The following is a 17,268-nucleotide window of genomic DNA, read 5'->3' as shown; positions in this document are numbered from 1 at the left end:
AATTCCATCCACTTCTCAATGAGAAACAAGAAACATAGGCATTTATATAGAATTAGTTACGAATGTCATTGTCAAACATTATGCCAAAAATAGACAAGACTCTGCAGTGAGAAACAGGTATACTCTGTTATCTGTACAATATCTGTTTGTAAATACATGTTTTCTTAAAAGCATTATTAAAACATTCTTTACATGCAGTACTTTCATATTGTGCGTATTGTACTATAATTTAGAGGGGGGGGGGTCACAATTATTAATCTATTTGGAGAGATCATTCAACCAAAAAGAAGTTTGAGAACCACTGCTTTACTTCTCTGCAGCTGCTTTCATCTATTCACTGGGAGTGGAGTCTCTGTTGATTCACTCCCTTCCCCTCTTCTCTCCAGTTTGACCTTTAGTAAAAAAAAATCTCATTTTTTTTGGTGTTCAGTTGCCATGAAACCTCACACTCAGTTTTAAAGCAGACTCTGAGTGTTGGACTATTTATTTCCAGTCATAATGAGCTGAGACCCCGGTTGCTGTCAGGGCCTCTTTTTCTGTAGCGCACAGGGCTGTGTAACGGGCTTCCTCTTCCCCTCCTCCTCCATTTCTGGGCTTTCTCAGGCAGTATGGCTGTGGCTGTAGCTGTGCAGCAGGAGTCTCTGGAGGAAGAGTTAACCTGTTCGGTCTGCCTGGAGATTTACACCGACCCGGTGATTCTCAGCTGTAAACACAGCTTCTGCCGAGCTTGTGTCGAGGCGGTGTGGAGGGAGCCCGATTCAGGCACCTACTCCTGCCCGCAGTGTCGAGCAGGCTTCGGGGTCAGGCCCACACTGGAGAAGAATTTCCAGCTGGCAAATATAGCAGCAAACTACATGGCGCTGGATCCCTCCCAGGACGCTGTCCCCTGCACCTACTGCACCAAGAAAAGGCGCTCCGCCGTTAAGAGCTGCCTTAAATGTGAGGTTTCGATGTGCTCCATACACCTCAGGTTACACCGGGAGAACGCGGTGCTTAAAAGCCATCCTCTCACAGATCCTACCACAGACATGGCGATTGGCAAGTGCTCAGAGCACCAGAAGCTGCTCGAGATTTACTGTAAGGACGATGCTGTCTGTGTCTGCAGCTTCTGCGCTTTAATAGGAAACCACAAGGGTCACGACTTAATCAGCATCAGTGAAGCAGTGAAAGAGCTGAGGGTATGTGTGGACCATTGAAAATGTATTGCTTTTTATTTCAGTTTCGTGTGTAACATCTTCGAATAACTCTGTCTCTGCTGCTCCCTGTTAGAATAATTTGGAAGATCAACAAGAGAAGCTCAGGCTCAATGTCGCAGCTTCACAAGTCGCTCTTGAAGATCTTCAGAAAGAAAAGCAAAATGCTTTGGTGAGTAAACCAACCAGGTCGTGGATTAAAAAGAAAGCTTTAACATCATACGGTGTCAGCTATGGCTCAGTGGGTAGCGCTCTTGGCTCTCACTCAGAAGGTCCTGGGTTCCTGTCCCACTCCAGAGATTTGAGCCCATAATCCAGGCTGATAATCCAGTGCAGTATTGAGGGAAGGCTGCACTTTTGAAGGGACTGTCTTTCAGATGAGATGTCAAACTGAGGACCTGCCTACCTTCTCAGATCATAGAATCATAGAGAGTTTAAGGCACAGAGGTAATTTTTTTTGTTTATTTTATTTCATAGTTTTTTCCGTTTGCTTACACTTTTTTTTCATGTTTGTACTTGCGGCTGTTCAGTTTTCAGTCTGTTAACACCCTATCTGTACTAATGCTTTGTCTTTCAACATACCATTGCTTGCTTTTGCTCCAGGACCTTCTGGTCAGTTATTCTCTGTGACCTTGTCCTATCAACACCTTCTCCTTTGTTATCTCTTGCCCCACCCCCGCTTTACTTGCTTAAAACCTTTCACATTTCTAATATTTGCCAGTTCTAAAGAAGGGTCACTGACCTGAAATGTTAACTCTGCTTCTCTCTCCACAGATGCTGCCAGACCTGCTGAGTATTTCCAGCATTTCTTGTTTTACAGAGAGAGGCCACTTGGCCCATTATGTCTGTGCCGGCTGAAAAACAATCCACCCATTCTCATCCCACCTTCCAGCATTTGATCCGTAGCCCTGCAGATTACAGCATTTGAGGTGTCTATCCGGACTCATTTTGAATGAGTTGAGGGTTTCTGCCACAACTACCCTTTCAGGCAGACAGTTCCAGACCCCCACCACACTCTGGGTGAAAATGTTTTTCCTCATCTCCCCTCTAATTGTTCCACCAATCACTTTAAATCTATGCCCCCTAGTCACTGACTTCTCTGCTAAGGTGAATAGACCCTTCACCTTCACTCTATCCAGGCCCCTCAAAATTTTGTACATTTCAATCAGATCTCCCTTCAGCCTTCTCTGTTCCAAGGAGAACAACCCCAGCCTATCCAATCTTTCCTCATGGCTGCATTTTTCCAGTCCTGGCAACATCCTTGTAAATCTCCTCTGTCCCCTCCCTAGTGCAATTACATCCTTTCTATAATGAGGTGACTGGAACTGCACACAGTACTCAAGTTGTGGCCTAACGAATGATTTATACAGTTCCAGCATAACCTCCCTGCTCTTATATTCTTTACCTGGGCTAATAAAGGAAAGGATTCCATATGCCGCCTTAACCATCTTATTGACCTGTCCTGCTACCTTCAGGGATCTGTGGACATTCACTCCAAGGTCCCTCACTTCCTCTACACTTCTCAGTATTTTCCCTTTAATTGTGTATTCCTTTGCCTTGTTTGGCCTCCCCAAATGTATCACCTCACACATCTCTGGGTTGAATTCCATTTGCCACTTTTCTGCCCATCTGACCAGACCATCAATATCTTCCTGCAGCCTACAGCTATCCTCCTCGCTATCAACCACACGGCCAATCTTTGTGTCATCTGCAAACTTCTTGATCATGCCCCCTACATTTATGTCCAAATAGTTAATATAAACCACAAAGGGCGGCACAGTGGCGCAGTGGTTAGCACCGCAGCCTCACAGGTCCAGCGACCCAGGTTCGATTCTGGGTACTGCCTGTGCGGAGTTTGCAAGTTCTCCCTGTGACCACGTGGGTTTCCGCCGGGTGCTCCGGTTTCCTCCCACAGCCAAAGACTTGCAGGTTGATAGGTAAATTGGCCATTGTAAATTGCCCCCAGTGTAGGTAGGTGGTAGGAGAATGGTGGGGGTGTGGTAGGGAATATGAGATTAATGTAGGATTAGTATAAATGGGTGGTTGTTGGTCGGCACAGACTCGGTGGGCCGAAGGGCCTGTTTCAGTGTTGTATCTCTAAATAAATAAAAGCAGGGGACCCAGTACTGAGCAATGCGGAACGCCACTGGAAACAGCCCTCCAATCGCTAAAACACCCATCAACAATTACCCTTTGTTTCCTGCCACTTTTGTATCCACCTTGTTGCATTTCCCTGGATCCCATGGGATTTTATTTTTTAACCAGTGTGCTGTGTGGGACCTTGTCAAAAGCCTTGCTAAAATCCATATAGAGATGTATGTAAAAGATTCCATGGCACTATTTCGAAGAAGAGCAGATGAGTTTTTCCCAGTCTCCTGGCTAATATTTATCCCTCAATCAACACCTAAAAACATTATCTGATCATTGTCTCGTTGTTTGTGGGATCTTGCTGTGCAGAAATTAGCTGCTGCTTTACTCGCGTTACAACAGTGGCTACACATTTAAATACTTCATTGGCTGTAAAGCGATTTGGGATGTACTGATGTTGTTTTACAAATAGACTACATTAAGTGACACTGCAACTCTTTCTCAAGTCTTTCTTCACTTTTGTTTGTCAATCTTTTTGGATGTCCACTGGGTAAATATAGTGTACATTGACCCAGAATGGATTAGGTTTCATCCCTTGTGTGTACTGGGTCCAGTTCAGCATTGGGACCAGGTGAACTTGGCATCTTGTAGCTAAAGGGCAGAAAAATAATTTGGGCTTCAATTCTTATGCTAGAAATATCCTATATAGATGATAGAGGAAGATGGGATCATGCTGAGCTCTGCTGCTCTTCTTGGTTAATTCACAGTCTGTGCTGATGTGTAAACAGTGATCGTTTAACCAAGAGAAATTTTTTCAGCCAAACCCTCTTTCCACACACATCAGGTGGTGGATGGAGTGATTGAACCACGTGGTGGGTAGATGGGACCGGGTGGCGAGCGGAGAGACTGCACACGAAGATCATTGGTCCCGTGGTTTCTGTCCTCCCTTAATGTTCCATACCACTCCGCCTATTGGTCCTGTTTGAGGCCTGCTTGAAAATTGAATGCAACAAGACTTGGGCACGATTTCAGCGGGAGATTTAATTTTCTTTAACATTCTTAGTGTGAAAAGGGCAAGAGAGGGATGGAATCGCTCCCTGTTTGCTGCAATTTCCATCTCTGTGTTTAATGGCACTATCTTGATGGTTGGGATATATATGAGAAAAGAATGAAGGACTTGCATTTATATAGCACCTTTCATGACCTCAGGACATCCCAAAGTGCTTTACAGCCAATCATTGTAATGCAGGGATTTGTGCACAAGCTTCCACAATGGGATAATGACCAGATCATCAGTTATAAGTGTTGTTTGAGGAATAACCATTAGCCAGAATAATTCCTACTCTTTTTTTCAAATAGTGTTTTATGTACACCTGAGAGACAGACAGGGTCTTGGTTTTACATCTCATCCGAAAGACAGCACATCTAACAGTGCAGCACTCTCTCAGTACTGCACTGGAGGGTCAGTCTAGAGCTCAAATTGTGGCAGTGGGCCTTGAACTCAACCTTCTGACTCAGGCGAGAGTACTACCACTGAGCCATGCTGACACCACTGCCGTGATGAGAGTGTGCAAGATCTGTATTGTGTAATCACTAAAACTTTGCAACTGAAGGCAGAGATAAAGGAGAAGGAAATAAGCATTGAGGAGAAGTATGAGGCGCTGAGGCAGCAGATTGGCGATGAAGAGAGAGAAGCTTTTGAACAGCTAGAAAAGGAGCAGATCCGTGTAACAGCCGAGATTGACGCCAGGATCCTCAACCTCCAGAGTACAGCAAAAGAATTTGAGAAATCTCTGACTGATCTCAACAACATTTCACAAAAGTATGAAGACATTCTCTTTATACAGGTAATGAATATTTTAATACAATTGTGGGAATCAGTAACTATTCATTACAATAAACTATAACCCATTTATGTATTATTGATAATCACCTGATCATTTATATAAATCACGATCCCTCATTTGTGTTATTTATGCTTGGTAATTTGCCCCAGTACCAGTCTGGATCTCTATTCTTGTGTTAGTTTGCTCTGCCAATATAAGTCTTGTTTTCCAATTTCCCCATGAGTGTCTCCTCCTGATGACAGTGTTTGATGGACTGTCAGTCCACTGACCCCAGCACTCATACAGGACCAGTCATGTATGCACCAAGGCAGAGAGCAGGACAGTAAAGTAGGTGCGGGCAGGAGGCTGAGCTGTAGGCGTGGGCGGGGTGTTTCATTCTTGAGTGCTTCGCAGCCCAGGTCAATCCTGCTCTCAACCAATGTCCACACACATTTGGTTTCTGATCAAAGACATTCGTGATTGGGAGTGGGAACCCTGGTCCATTTCTCCCCACTCTGTCCTGGAGATACTCAGGCTGACGCATGTATTGCTGCCCATCTGAAATCAGTGAACTATTTGTGCTCTTCAGGAATAATTCAGTCACCTTGTGGGATAAATCCATTTTCAGCAGCTTCCCATTGAGTGATCTCTAGATGGTTCTATTGAATGTTTATGTTACTGCTGTAATTGGCACTTCCTGTAGTAGTGTTTCCTCCCTGCACTCTAAATCTTGGTGTAATCGCTGTGTAGCTTTTTCAGCTGAATGGGAAAGGGGGTTTTGTATGGTTGCTTTTCTGTAACCATTTGTTCAGCTTCTACATGTAGGCTGATGACAGTCCACTCTGCCACTCCACCGCCATCCTCGGCCCCTTGACAGCTTCTGTCAATCAGGCTACTTGTCTGGCAACCAGACTTGGATGATTCACAGTTTCTTCCAACTCAACATTGGGAAAATTGAAACCGTCACCTTCTGTCCTTACTAAATAACCCATTCCCTTGACATTGATTCCTTCCTTTTCCCCAGCCAGTGTCTCAGGGTCAACTGATTATTTGCAAACTTAACATCCTGTTTGATCCTGAGCTTAGGTTCAGATTCCATATCCTCCCCACCACGTAGACTGCTCAGTTCCACCTCACCCAGCCACTGCTGAAATCCTTATTCATGACTTTATCATCGTCATACTCGACTGTGCTCTGCTGGCTGGTCTCCCGTTCTCCACCTCTCTAACCTCTGCCCCATGTATCCCGTACAGCTGTAAGTCCTGCTTTCCCATTGCCACTTTTCTTCACTCACCAAAATTAGTTCCCCATCCCTCATCACACTACATTTTAAATGCTCATCCTCATCTTTAAGTCTGTCCATGGTTCAGCCAGCCTTTTTACAATCTGCTCCCGACCTACACTCTGTTTCTGACCCTTTTCTGACAGCGATTCATGTGGTTGGGCTGTTTTTCATCTCCCCTTTCTCCCCCTCTCTTCCCCTGCCACCCCACTCTCTTAACAGCAGTGCTTTCAGCTGCCTGGCTTATACGGGCTAAAATCCCCTCCTTAAAAATGTCTCTTCCTTAAGTGCCTTCTCCAGTAAGTCATCAGTCATTGTCTAAACTCTGCCATGAGGCTTGACATACATATCTGCGAAACACACTGGACGGTTCTTTAAGTTAATATACAGTATAAGTAGATGTGCATAATGGTGGCTCTGTAGTTGTAGCCCCCTAGAGCCACCCTTTCAATATGATTGAGCCTGTTCACATTCTGCACATTCTGTTTTATACCTGTGTTCTCTGTTTATTTTGTTTCAGGGATTTAACTCCATTGCCACCCGGTAAGTGAAAGCCAGCTCCGTAACATTCAGTAACACTGAAATTCCTCTCGAAACAAACATACTATTTTACATATCTGTCAGTTTAAAGAGGAATGTAGCAAACAAGCCAGTCACAATGCTGCACGCTTGTTGAAATATAATTGTTTTTTTCCTTCAATTTATGTTTGACTCTACTAGTAAGTACACTCAGGCATCCCAGCATATGGAGCCTGAGTCTGCTTGGTCTTAGCAACCTGCAATAGTAACTACAATCCACCCTAGAATTGGCAGATTTTGTACAAAATATCCATGTGGTGAACAGAACAAATTTATTCTGGTTCATGGTCCCAGAGTATGAATAACTTTGTCTATCCATTGTCTCTGCAGTTGTGCTGAGGTAGATCTGCATGTGTGACATTGTTTGGTTTGTTTGAGCTTTCTCTATTTTATGGATTGCAGCTGGAAGCAGATGTAACAGGAACAGATTTTACCTGTTGGAGAAACATAGAAATTGTAGGAGGAGACAGAGTTACAGGTGGCAGGGGTGTGTCTGGGGCTGTCAGTTACAGGTGGCAGGGGTGTGTCTGGGGCTGTCAGTTACAGGTGGCAGGGGTGTGTCTGGGGCTGTCAGTTACAGGTGGCAGGGGTGTGTCGGGCTGTCAGTTACAGGTGGCAGGGGTGTGTCTGGGGCTGTCAGTTACAGGTGGCAGGGTGTGTCTGGGGCTGTCAGTTACAGGTGGCAGGGGTGTGTCTGGGGCTGTCAGTTACAGGTGGCAGGGGTGTGTCTGGGGCTGTCAGTTACAGGTGGCAGGGGTGTGTCTGGGGCTGTCAGTTACAGGTGGCAGGGGTGTGTCTGGGGCTGTTTTCTTTAAGAATATGATTGGAGCAGTATCACTGGAGCAAAGATGGGTGCAGGCTTGCTGTTGGTTTCCTTGTCGGTCTTTTGGGCTAGATTGTAAATATTTGTGAGTGCTGTAGCATTTTTTAATTTCCTGACACTGACCTGCTTGTCTTCATTTCTGACTTTGACCTCATGGTCTACATTGGGTACTTATGGTGCTGCTTCAATCACCACAACAGGGCAGCCACATCTCTTGCATTGTAAAGAATGAACCCAGGCACAGCTTGTATGACCTATTGAAAGTATAAGGATGTGAGACAGCACAGAGAGGGTAAATGTAATACCACTCAGTCACTGTCAAAAACAACACATTCCTTCATTTTCAGTCAGGCGCATCTGGGAAATTTACAAACTGTACTTCCTTGCCGTCCCATTCCAGTGGATATAAAGATCCCACAGCACTAATTGAAGAGGAGTAGGGTGTTCTCCCTCAACTGACATCCCCATAAAAGCACACTGTTTGTGGGGCGTTGCTGGTGTAGGAGGCTGCTGTATTTGCTTACAGCACAAATCACTACTCCAAAAAAAATAATTAGTTGTGTGAAATGGTTTGAAACATTTCATTGTGACAAGGGGCTACATAAATGGAAATATTATTTTATGACTGACAGTAGCAATACTGCTCACTTTATTCAAGATCAGACTGACTCCTTGCGTATAACAATGATTAGGCTGCTTTCCTCAGGTAGCAGACACTAGTTGACAGGACCAGTTGAGATCAGTGTGATTCTCAGGTAAAATGTTGTGAAACTGAGTGTCTTAACATCACCAGAATAGGCAGCTTTGTGAAGGTGAGCATCTGACTGTGCCAGAATAGGCAGCCTTCTCAGACTGAATCTGTGAAGGAGGTGTTTAACATTTTGTGTCTAACTTCAGATTTGATCTGTATGGCTGTTGCACCTTTATGGAAGTTCTGGTACCTGCGTTCAACAATAACACTTTAGCGACAATGGATTGTTTGACTTGTCTTATTTTTGTTTAACCCACACATCTTTTCACTATTGCTACATGTGTTTCCAGGTTGAAGGATGTCTCGTTGCTATTTACATCAGCACCTTATACTTTGGGTAACATACAAATACAAGATCCAATAAAATGTACAGATAACAGGAGTGAAGAGCTGGAGGACAGAGAGATGATGGTCAGACTCTGTAAGTACCCGACAGTAATCTATTTTTAAAAGTCTTTCCTAGAACATGCGCTTCATGTTCACAAACCTTGCCTCTACTTTTTTGACAACATTTTCCATTCAATTTTGTTGCTTCAGCTGTTAGTGTGGAATAAGTCGCTCCCATCGTTATCACCATTTTGCATATGAAGAAAATTTATATTTTTTAATTGACCATGGACAAACCTTAAGATTTAGTAATGAATGATTACCACGTCCGTCATTTATAACAGCATTGTATACCCCTGAGATAAGCATATCTTTTGGTGGAGAAGTGAAATTTTCAAATGCAGGTCACCAGTAAAATATTTGGACAGTTCTCAAGTAATGATCCAAGCAGGAGTGCTGTGGTTAAACTAGGTTTAGTGTATAAATATATTATCACAATGTGACAGACTGGAGCTGTGCACAAGCTGGGAGATCTTGTGGTCTCCGCTTTAATGTTTTATGGGAATGTTGTTGGTAACATTGCAGAAACCCAGCTGATGCTGGTGTTTTACTACATGTAAATGAACGTTGGTAACAATAAATAGCATTTATAGAACATCTTCGACATAGAAAAACACCCCAGGCGCTCAGTCTCCTGCCATAACCAGCGCTGGCGGACAGATGGGCGGGAATGGGATCTTGGACTTCAGGGGGGTCCATTGCTGGGGCCCTGAAAGAACATTCCCTGGCAGTCAGGTGAGGAGGGTTGGGAGGGAGAGAGGCTGAAGGCTTTCTTGTGGTGTTGTGGATCCCACAAAAAAACACTGAAATGAAAATACTACTGGCCTTACTGGGCCTGTCCTGGCCCCAGTTCCGTTTGTTAGCCTTGTGGGAAAGTCACAATGGCTTCCCCCTCCACAAAGGCCTCGGGTTAAAATTGCACTCGACTACTACTGAATTCATTAGTACCTGATCTGCATATTTAAAGCAGCCTGTCACTCACCTGCATAAAAGGGCAAGTGGGATCAGAGGCTTCAGTTGCTGCAGCCATTTTAACTGTCCTCCAGACACTTCAGACACAGAATTCTCATTGATTGGAAATCTTTGTAAGAAAGGACAATGAACTTGCATTTCTATAGCACCTTTCACGACTTCATGTTCCAAAGTGCTTTACAGCCAATTAAATACTTTTGAATTTTAGTCATTGTAATGTAGTAAATGTGGCAGCTAATTTGCATACTGTAAATAAATACCCAGATAATCTGTTTTTGTGATGTTGGTGAGAGATAAATAATGGTCAGGATGCTGGGGAGAACTCCCCTGCTCTTCAATTAGTGCCATGCAATCTTTTATGTCCACCTGAGAGGGAAAACGGGGCCTTGTTTTAACGTCTAATTCAAAAGACACTCCCTCAGTACTGCATTGGGAGCGTCAGGTCAAGTCTCTGGAGTCGGACTTGGATCCACAACTCAGAGGCAAGAGTGCTACCAATACGCCAAGGCTGACTTGTAAACAAACTTGCAAATAGATTGCAGTAAGGCAACGAAATTATGTGAAAATGGTCTGCTGTATTTTTAAAAAAAAACCTCGGGGACTCTGCAGAAGGTGAGCAATAGTCATTTACTCCAATATCTCCTTTTACTGACAGATGGACAGACACCAACTCTGGATCCAGACACAGCAAATCCCTACCTCGTTCTGACAGACAGTAATAGAACGGTGTCTGCATCAAGTCAGATCCAGGTGTTTCCCAAAAGCGCACAGATCTTTGACCGGTGGCCACAGATCCTTGGCACCAAGGGAGTGAGCTGTGGCCGATCTTACTGGGAGATAGAGGTTAAAGAGGGTGACGGGGCCTGGAGCATTGGAGTCTGCTACAAGAGCATCAGCAGGAAAGGAGCAGGCAATGAATGTCTGCTGGGGTTTAATGATAAATCCTGGTGCATTCACTCTGGACCAGATGCCTTTTCAAGTCTACACAACGGGAAGAGAAATGCTGTGACAGCAGGAAAACCCTCCACAGTCGGAGTGTATGTCGATTTTGACGGTGGGAAAGTCTCCTTCTACAGTGTGTCAGACAACAAAATAATCTTGTTGCATGCCTTCCATGGAGCATTCACTGAACCTCTCCATCCAGCACTGCGGGTTCGAATTGGGGTGACTCTATCCCTGTCTGTTCTAAAGTGAATCGTACAACTCAAATACACTTTACGCTGCATTCCGCCATTTCATTCATATTACTGAGAAAGCTGCAAACCAGTGTCATGAAGATCTGAACCTCCCGACCTTAAACCTTCTCTGTTTGAGTTTTCTATCTGGGACACAAAACTCAGCCTCTACACGGCTGGAAGAGATGGAGTAAAGGTAGCAGCAGCTTGAGGTTGTTAAAATCCATCTCCACCTGACTGTCTGTCTGTCTGAGCTGGGTTCCACTTTCTGTCTGCAATAACCGTTTCATTCAGTGCTCCTGAAAGTATATCTTTCGTAGCAGAACGCCATGAAAGAATGTTGATTCTCGTCACCATGGTTCCTGTTGGTGACAATATCTTCAACCCAAATAATACTTTCACTACATAACTGGCCCCATTCCTGCCAATTCACCTGGTATCTAAATGATTTCCTTCTAAGGGGCACTTAAGTACAAACCAGGTGTACCAGAAGCAGAGTCTTATTTCAGAGCATAAGATATCTATATATCTTTTTCATATAAAGTTTTATATTGACCAATATGTTATGAATTTAAAATGGACTTTGTTAGCTGGATTGGTAAAAATAGATCTTTGGAGGGGGATGACAAAACACAAATACTGTCTGGAAATAGCAGTTAGTTCCAAGAAGATGCAGCCTGCCTATTTGTGCATAAAACTTGGGGAGGCCTGTTGCACACTTCAGGGTTGTTCTTGTAACTTGAGCTAGTCACATGGACAACCTTCTGTGGTGTAATAGGCATTTTATTAGTAGATTCCGATCAGACAGGGGAATGATCCTGATAACTGTCCAGTGTCTAAAATCTGACTTTATAGACAAATTCTTTCTAATCTAACGGCACAGTGGTTAGCACCGCAGCCTCACAGCTCCAGCGACCCGGGTTCAGTTCTGGGTACTGCCTGTGCGGAGTTTGCAAGTTCTCCCTGTGACCGCGTGGGTTTTCGCCGGGTGCTCCGGTTTCCTCCCGCTTGCAGGTTGATGGGTAAATTGGCCATTGTAAATTGTCCCTAGTATAGGTAGGTGGGGGGAGAATTGAGGGAAGATGGGGATGTGGTAGGGAATATGGGATTAATGTAGGATTAGTATAAATGGGTGGTTGATGGCTGGCACAGACTTGGTGGGCCGAAGGGCCTGTTTCAGTGCTGTATCTCTCTATGATCTATGAACCCATGAGCAAGTTGCCTTGAACAGAGGATAATTAATGTCTGGAGTTTAACATCTGTGGCATGAAAGGATTTTTTTTTGCCATAAATTTTGTACATTACTAGTTCAGTGTAACAGATTCCATGTGACCAATGCAGGAATGTGGCCCCACGTACTCAAGAAGTCAACAAAAATCTTGAAGTTTATCAGTCTGTGAAAAATTAATTCTGAAGAAGATATTTAAACTGCTATGGGCTTGTTTGATATCGGTAATACTGCTAGTTACTTGCTGTATACTTTTGCTTCTGTATGATTATAATTTGTGTAAATAAATTTGATTACTGGTTTCAGCCCAAGCAATACAGTTACCCAGCCTTTTAGAGTGCATGGCTGTGTGATCTCCAGTGCAGAACTATCGCAGTAAAGAGGTAATTGCTAATCTTGTAGCAGGCAACTCCTGTTAACACCACATATAAAGGAATAGGTTTCAGATCATATGAAATGTGAATCTGTTTAACAAAACTGTCTTTTCCTAAAAGACAACGCTTTAAATAAATGGAGTAAGCTGAATCTGGTGTTTGTGTAGCTGTGGGGTTCCACCAGTTTTCAGATGGCTCCCTGTCTGTTCTATACCCAGAAACATGACCACAGCATAAGGGCGGTTTACAATTGCCATCTTCCTGTCATAAAGCTTCACTCGCTGGGGGTCTGGATCACTGTTAGTTCCTTGAGTGTGTTTTGACTGTGATGCATTTGAGATCAAGATGGACAAAAAAGTGAGACCATGTGCTGTTAACACCCAACAAGAAAATCTCAATTTAAACACGGTGAGTGCGTTCAGTGAGATGGCAGAGCCTAAAGATTTAAAAATATATTCATTGAGTCCAAAGCACAGAAACAAGCCATTCTGCCCAACTATTCTATGTCATGTTTATGCTCCACACGAGCCTCCTCTCCTCTCTCTACCCATATCCTTTCTTTCTCCCTCATATGTTTCACAGAATTGTTACAGTGCAGAAGGAGGCCATTTGGCCCATCGTGTCTGCACCGGCTCTCTGAAAGCGCAATTCACTTAGTGCCATTTCCCCACCTTCTCCCCATAACCCTGCACATTTTTCCTTTTCATACAACTGTCTAAATCTCTTTTGAATGCTACAATTGAATCTGCCTCCACCGCACTGTCAGGCAGTGCATTCCAGACCTTAACCACTAGCAGCGTGTTTATCGATCTTCCCTTTAAATTCATCAATGCTATTTGTCTCAACTACTCCATGTGGTAGCAAGTTCTACGTTCTAATAACGCTCTGGTTAAAGAAGTTTTTCCTGAATTCCTGTTGGATTTATTAATGACTATCTTATGTTTATGGCCTGAAGCTTTGGACTTGCCAGATAAGTGGAAACATGTTCTGTATGTCTACCCTATCAAACCCTTTTAGAACATTGAAGACCTCTATCAGATCACCCCTCAGCCTTCTCTTTTTGAGATAAAGAGCCCCAGCCTTTCCTGATAAAGTATATTTCAGTTCTGGTATCAACTCTGTGATTCTTTTTTGCACCTTTTCCAGTGCCTCTATCTTTTTATAAAATGATAATCACAACTGTTTATAGCACTTTGTGTGGTCTAACCAAGGTTCAATATAAGTTTAACATAGCTTTTCTGCTTTTCATTTCTATGGCTGTAGAAATGAACCCCTGTGCTTGGTTTGCTTTTTTAATCGTATTAAACTGCGTTGCTATGTTGTGATTTGTGTTTGTGTACCCCAAATGCCTCTGCTGTGCATTATTTAGACTCTCATTATCTGAGCAGTCTGCGGCCTCCTTATTCTTCGTACCAACATGCACCACCTGACACTTCACTATATTGATGGTCAGAAAAAGCAAAACTGAGCAGTCACGCTGATGCCAGGATCTCAAGAGGTGGTGAAGCCCTCCTTTCATCATTGTTGCTGACCTGTAGGTCAGATTTTGTTATGTATGAGTTAATGGTTAATGCTATGTTTATTTCAGCTTTTATCAGTTTGCTTTTCTCTTCATCCCATCTCCCCAAAGGGTGCTAATCTGAGCAGCAGGATAGTTTCACAGGTGGCAATAACTGTCAATGGATCATTGTACAATAGAAGCATCATGGCCAAACCTGATTCTGGCCTTGTGTTACAGCTGCACAAATTCACTTTCCAGCAGACAGCACAGTATAGCAATTAGGAGCAGGAACTTTATCTTATTTGTTTGTTCCATCGAGCTGGGGGCTCGAAGCCAAGCTCAGACCCAGTATTGTCCCTAACACGCCCATCAGCTGAGATCATCTAACTCAACACTGACCCAGTATTGACCCTGGGGCCCTCCAGATCTGCACAGTGTAAGTCATGGCAGGGAAGTTGCATTCCACTTGTTTAGTGTTTTTGTTTCATTGGTATGTGACTGGTCTCTGAAAGAAAGACTTGCATTTATGTAGCACGTTTCGTGAGCTCAAGGTGTCTTATAGTGTTTTACAGCCATGAAGAACTTCTGCAAAGTAATTACTGTTGTAGGAAATGCAGTAGGCAATTTTTGCACAGCAAGGTCCCACAAACAGCAATGAGATAAATGAGCATTTAAACTGTTTCGGTGACCTTGGTTGATGGATAAATATTGGACAGAACAGCGGGGAGAATTCCCCTGTCCCTCTTCAAATAGTGCCATGGGATCTTTACATCCGCCTGACAGGGCCTCGACTCATACAAAAGATGGCACTTCTGACAGTGCAGCACTCCCATAGTACTGTACTGTAGTGTCAGCCTCAATTTTATGCTGCAGTCTCTGAAGTGGGACTTGAACCCATAACCTTCTGATTCAGGCAAGAGTGTTTCCTACTGAGTTATGTCTGACACCTGGCTGCACATGTAATATCTTAGGAGTTCTAGAGTCATTAACGGCACAGAAGGAGGCCCTTCAGCCCTTCCGTTCCAGCTCTCCATAGAGCAGTCCAGTTAGTCCCATTCTCCCGCTCCATCCTGTAGCCCTTTATTTCTTTCAAGTGTACATCCAATTCCCTTCTGAAGGCATTGATTGGCTCCGCTTGCACCACCTTCGCAGGCAGCAAGTTCCATGTCGTTACCATTCTGCATTAAAAAAGTTCTTCACATTCCCCCTGCACCTCTTACCCAAAACCTTACATCAGTGGCCCCTAGTTCTTGTACTATCAGTTAATGGGAACAGTTTTTCTTTCTACCTTATCTAAGCCTGTCATAATCTTGCACACCTCTATCAAATCTTCACACAATTTCCTTTGCTCCAAGGAGAACAACCCCCAGCTTCTCTAACTTAACCTTGTAGCTAAAATCCCCCATCCCTGGAACCATTCTGGTAAATCATCTCTGCACCCTCTTGAGGACCCTCACATCCTTCCTAAAGTGGGGTGACCAGAATTGGATGCAAAACTCTCGTTGTGGCCTAACCAGAGCTCCATAACAGTTTAACATAACGTCCCTGCTTTTATACTTAATACCTCTATTTAAGAAACCCAAGGTCCTATCTGCTTTGCTAAACACTCAGTATGTCCTGCCACCTTTAAAGATCTATGCACATGCACCGCCAGGTCCCTTTGTCCCTGCACACACTTTGGAACCGTGCCATTAAGTCTATATGACCTTTCTCTATCCCTTCTGCCAAAATGCATCACCTCACACTTTTCTGCATTAAATTCCATTTGCCACTTATCTGCCCATTCTGGCAGTCTATGTCCTGTTGCAGTCAATTTGTATCATTCTCACTGTTTGCCAATCTTAAAAGTTTGGTATCATCAGCATATTTTGAAATGTTACACCATATTCCAATATCCATCAGTACCATCACATTGAGCATCTGTGGTCAAATAAGAGGAAGCAAAAGTTAAGTTTGGACAAGTGAGTGTGTGTTTTTCATTTGTATACGTGGATATACCACGGAATAAAATGGTTTGTTCTTTAAATTACTGTTTAGATGTGATTTCCAGAAGCTGTCACACAAATTTCTTGATTGGTGATCAGGAGCCTAAGTCCTGGCTGATATTTTTCTGAATAGTCCTGTTACAGGAGTTCTAAGGCTGATTCTACCTCCCCAGCTGCAGCGATGCATTAACTTACAAATTAGGAGCAGGAGTAGGCCACTCTGCCCCTCAAACCTGCTCCGCCATTCAACAAGATCATGGCTGATCTGATTGTAACCTCAACTCCACATTCCTGCTTACCCCTGATAATCTTTCATCCCCTTGCTTATCAAGAATCTATCTGTCTCTGCTTTAAAAATATTCAAAGACTGCTTCTACTGCCTTTTGAGGAAGAGAGTTCCAAAGACTCATGACACACACAAAGAATTTCTCCTCTGACTTACATGGGTGACCCTTTATTTTTAAACAGTGACCCCTAGTTCTAGATTCTCACAAAAGGAAACATCCTTTCCACATCAAACTCTACTTGGGCCAATTGTTATTGAGAATTTAATATAATCCACTCTGATTAACAGATTTTTATGTTTCTATTTTATGTAACAAAGTTCTTTTATGGAATATATGTTCCCAATGTTGTGGTGAGATTCTATGGAGAGATCCTAGCTATTGTGCATGAATGGATGGCACTGCAGTAAATAATCAACAAAAACTCTACACCACTTCATCAGAGCAGGAATGGGCTTCCTGCCGCTCAATTTTTATGTCTCGACTGAATAAATAGAGCCTGAATCATCACCTGATGACTAGAATTGGAAGAATACAAGCCAGTATAGGCCTGCCAGGGTAAAAACCTATATCTTTACTTTGAAATAGAAACTTTCATGGAGAAATACAATGACCAGACATAGACTTTATTAAGGCAGTGGTGATTGTGGCATGTAGACTGTCATTCACCCTGTAATGTGAAGTTGCTTTCTGTTTCCCAGAGAATTGCAAGGCTTATGGAATGATTTTCAGTCAAATGACTGGGTGTAGAAAAGCTGTCAGTGAGATCTGGGCAGGTGAAGGTGCAAAGTTAAAAATGAATATTGCAGCAGAGACAGAT

The 17,268-nt window shown here is 43.4% G+C and overlaps 1 protein-coding gene across 1 annotated transcript; it reads left to right on the top strand.

Moving 5' to 3' along the window:
* Nucleotides 1–534: 534 nt before the first annotated feature.
* On the top strand, nucleotides 535–16,167 carry LOC137375131 (E3 ubiquitin/ISG15 ligase TRIM25-like). The gene is made up of 6 exons (XM_068041794.1): nucleotides 535–1,178; nucleotides 1,270–1,365; nucleotides 4,895–5,128; nucleotides 6,910–6,932; nucleotides 8,833–8,963; nucleotides 10,557–16,167. The coding sequence occupies exons 1-6, from the start codon at nucleotides 609–611 to the stop codon at nucleotides 11,093–11,095; spliced, it is 1,593 nt and encodes a 530-aa protein (XP_067897895.1). The 5' UTR covers nucleotides 535–608; the 3' UTR covers nucleotides 11,096–16,167.
* The last annotated feature ends 1,101 nt before the right edge of the window (nucleotides 16,168–17,268 follow it).

Source organism: Heterodontus francisci, chromosome 11 (assembly GCF_036365525.1).
Source record: "Heterodontus francisci isolate sHetFra1 chromosome 11, sHetFra1.hap1, whole genome shotgun sequence".
Classification (NCBI taxonomy): Eukaryota; Metazoa; Chordata; class Chondrichthyes; order Heterodontiformes; family Heterodontidae; genus Heterodontus; species Heterodontus francisci.
The sequence above is the reverse complement of the archived record's forward strand: the minus strand, read 5'-3'. Positions and strand labels throughout refer to the sequence as shown.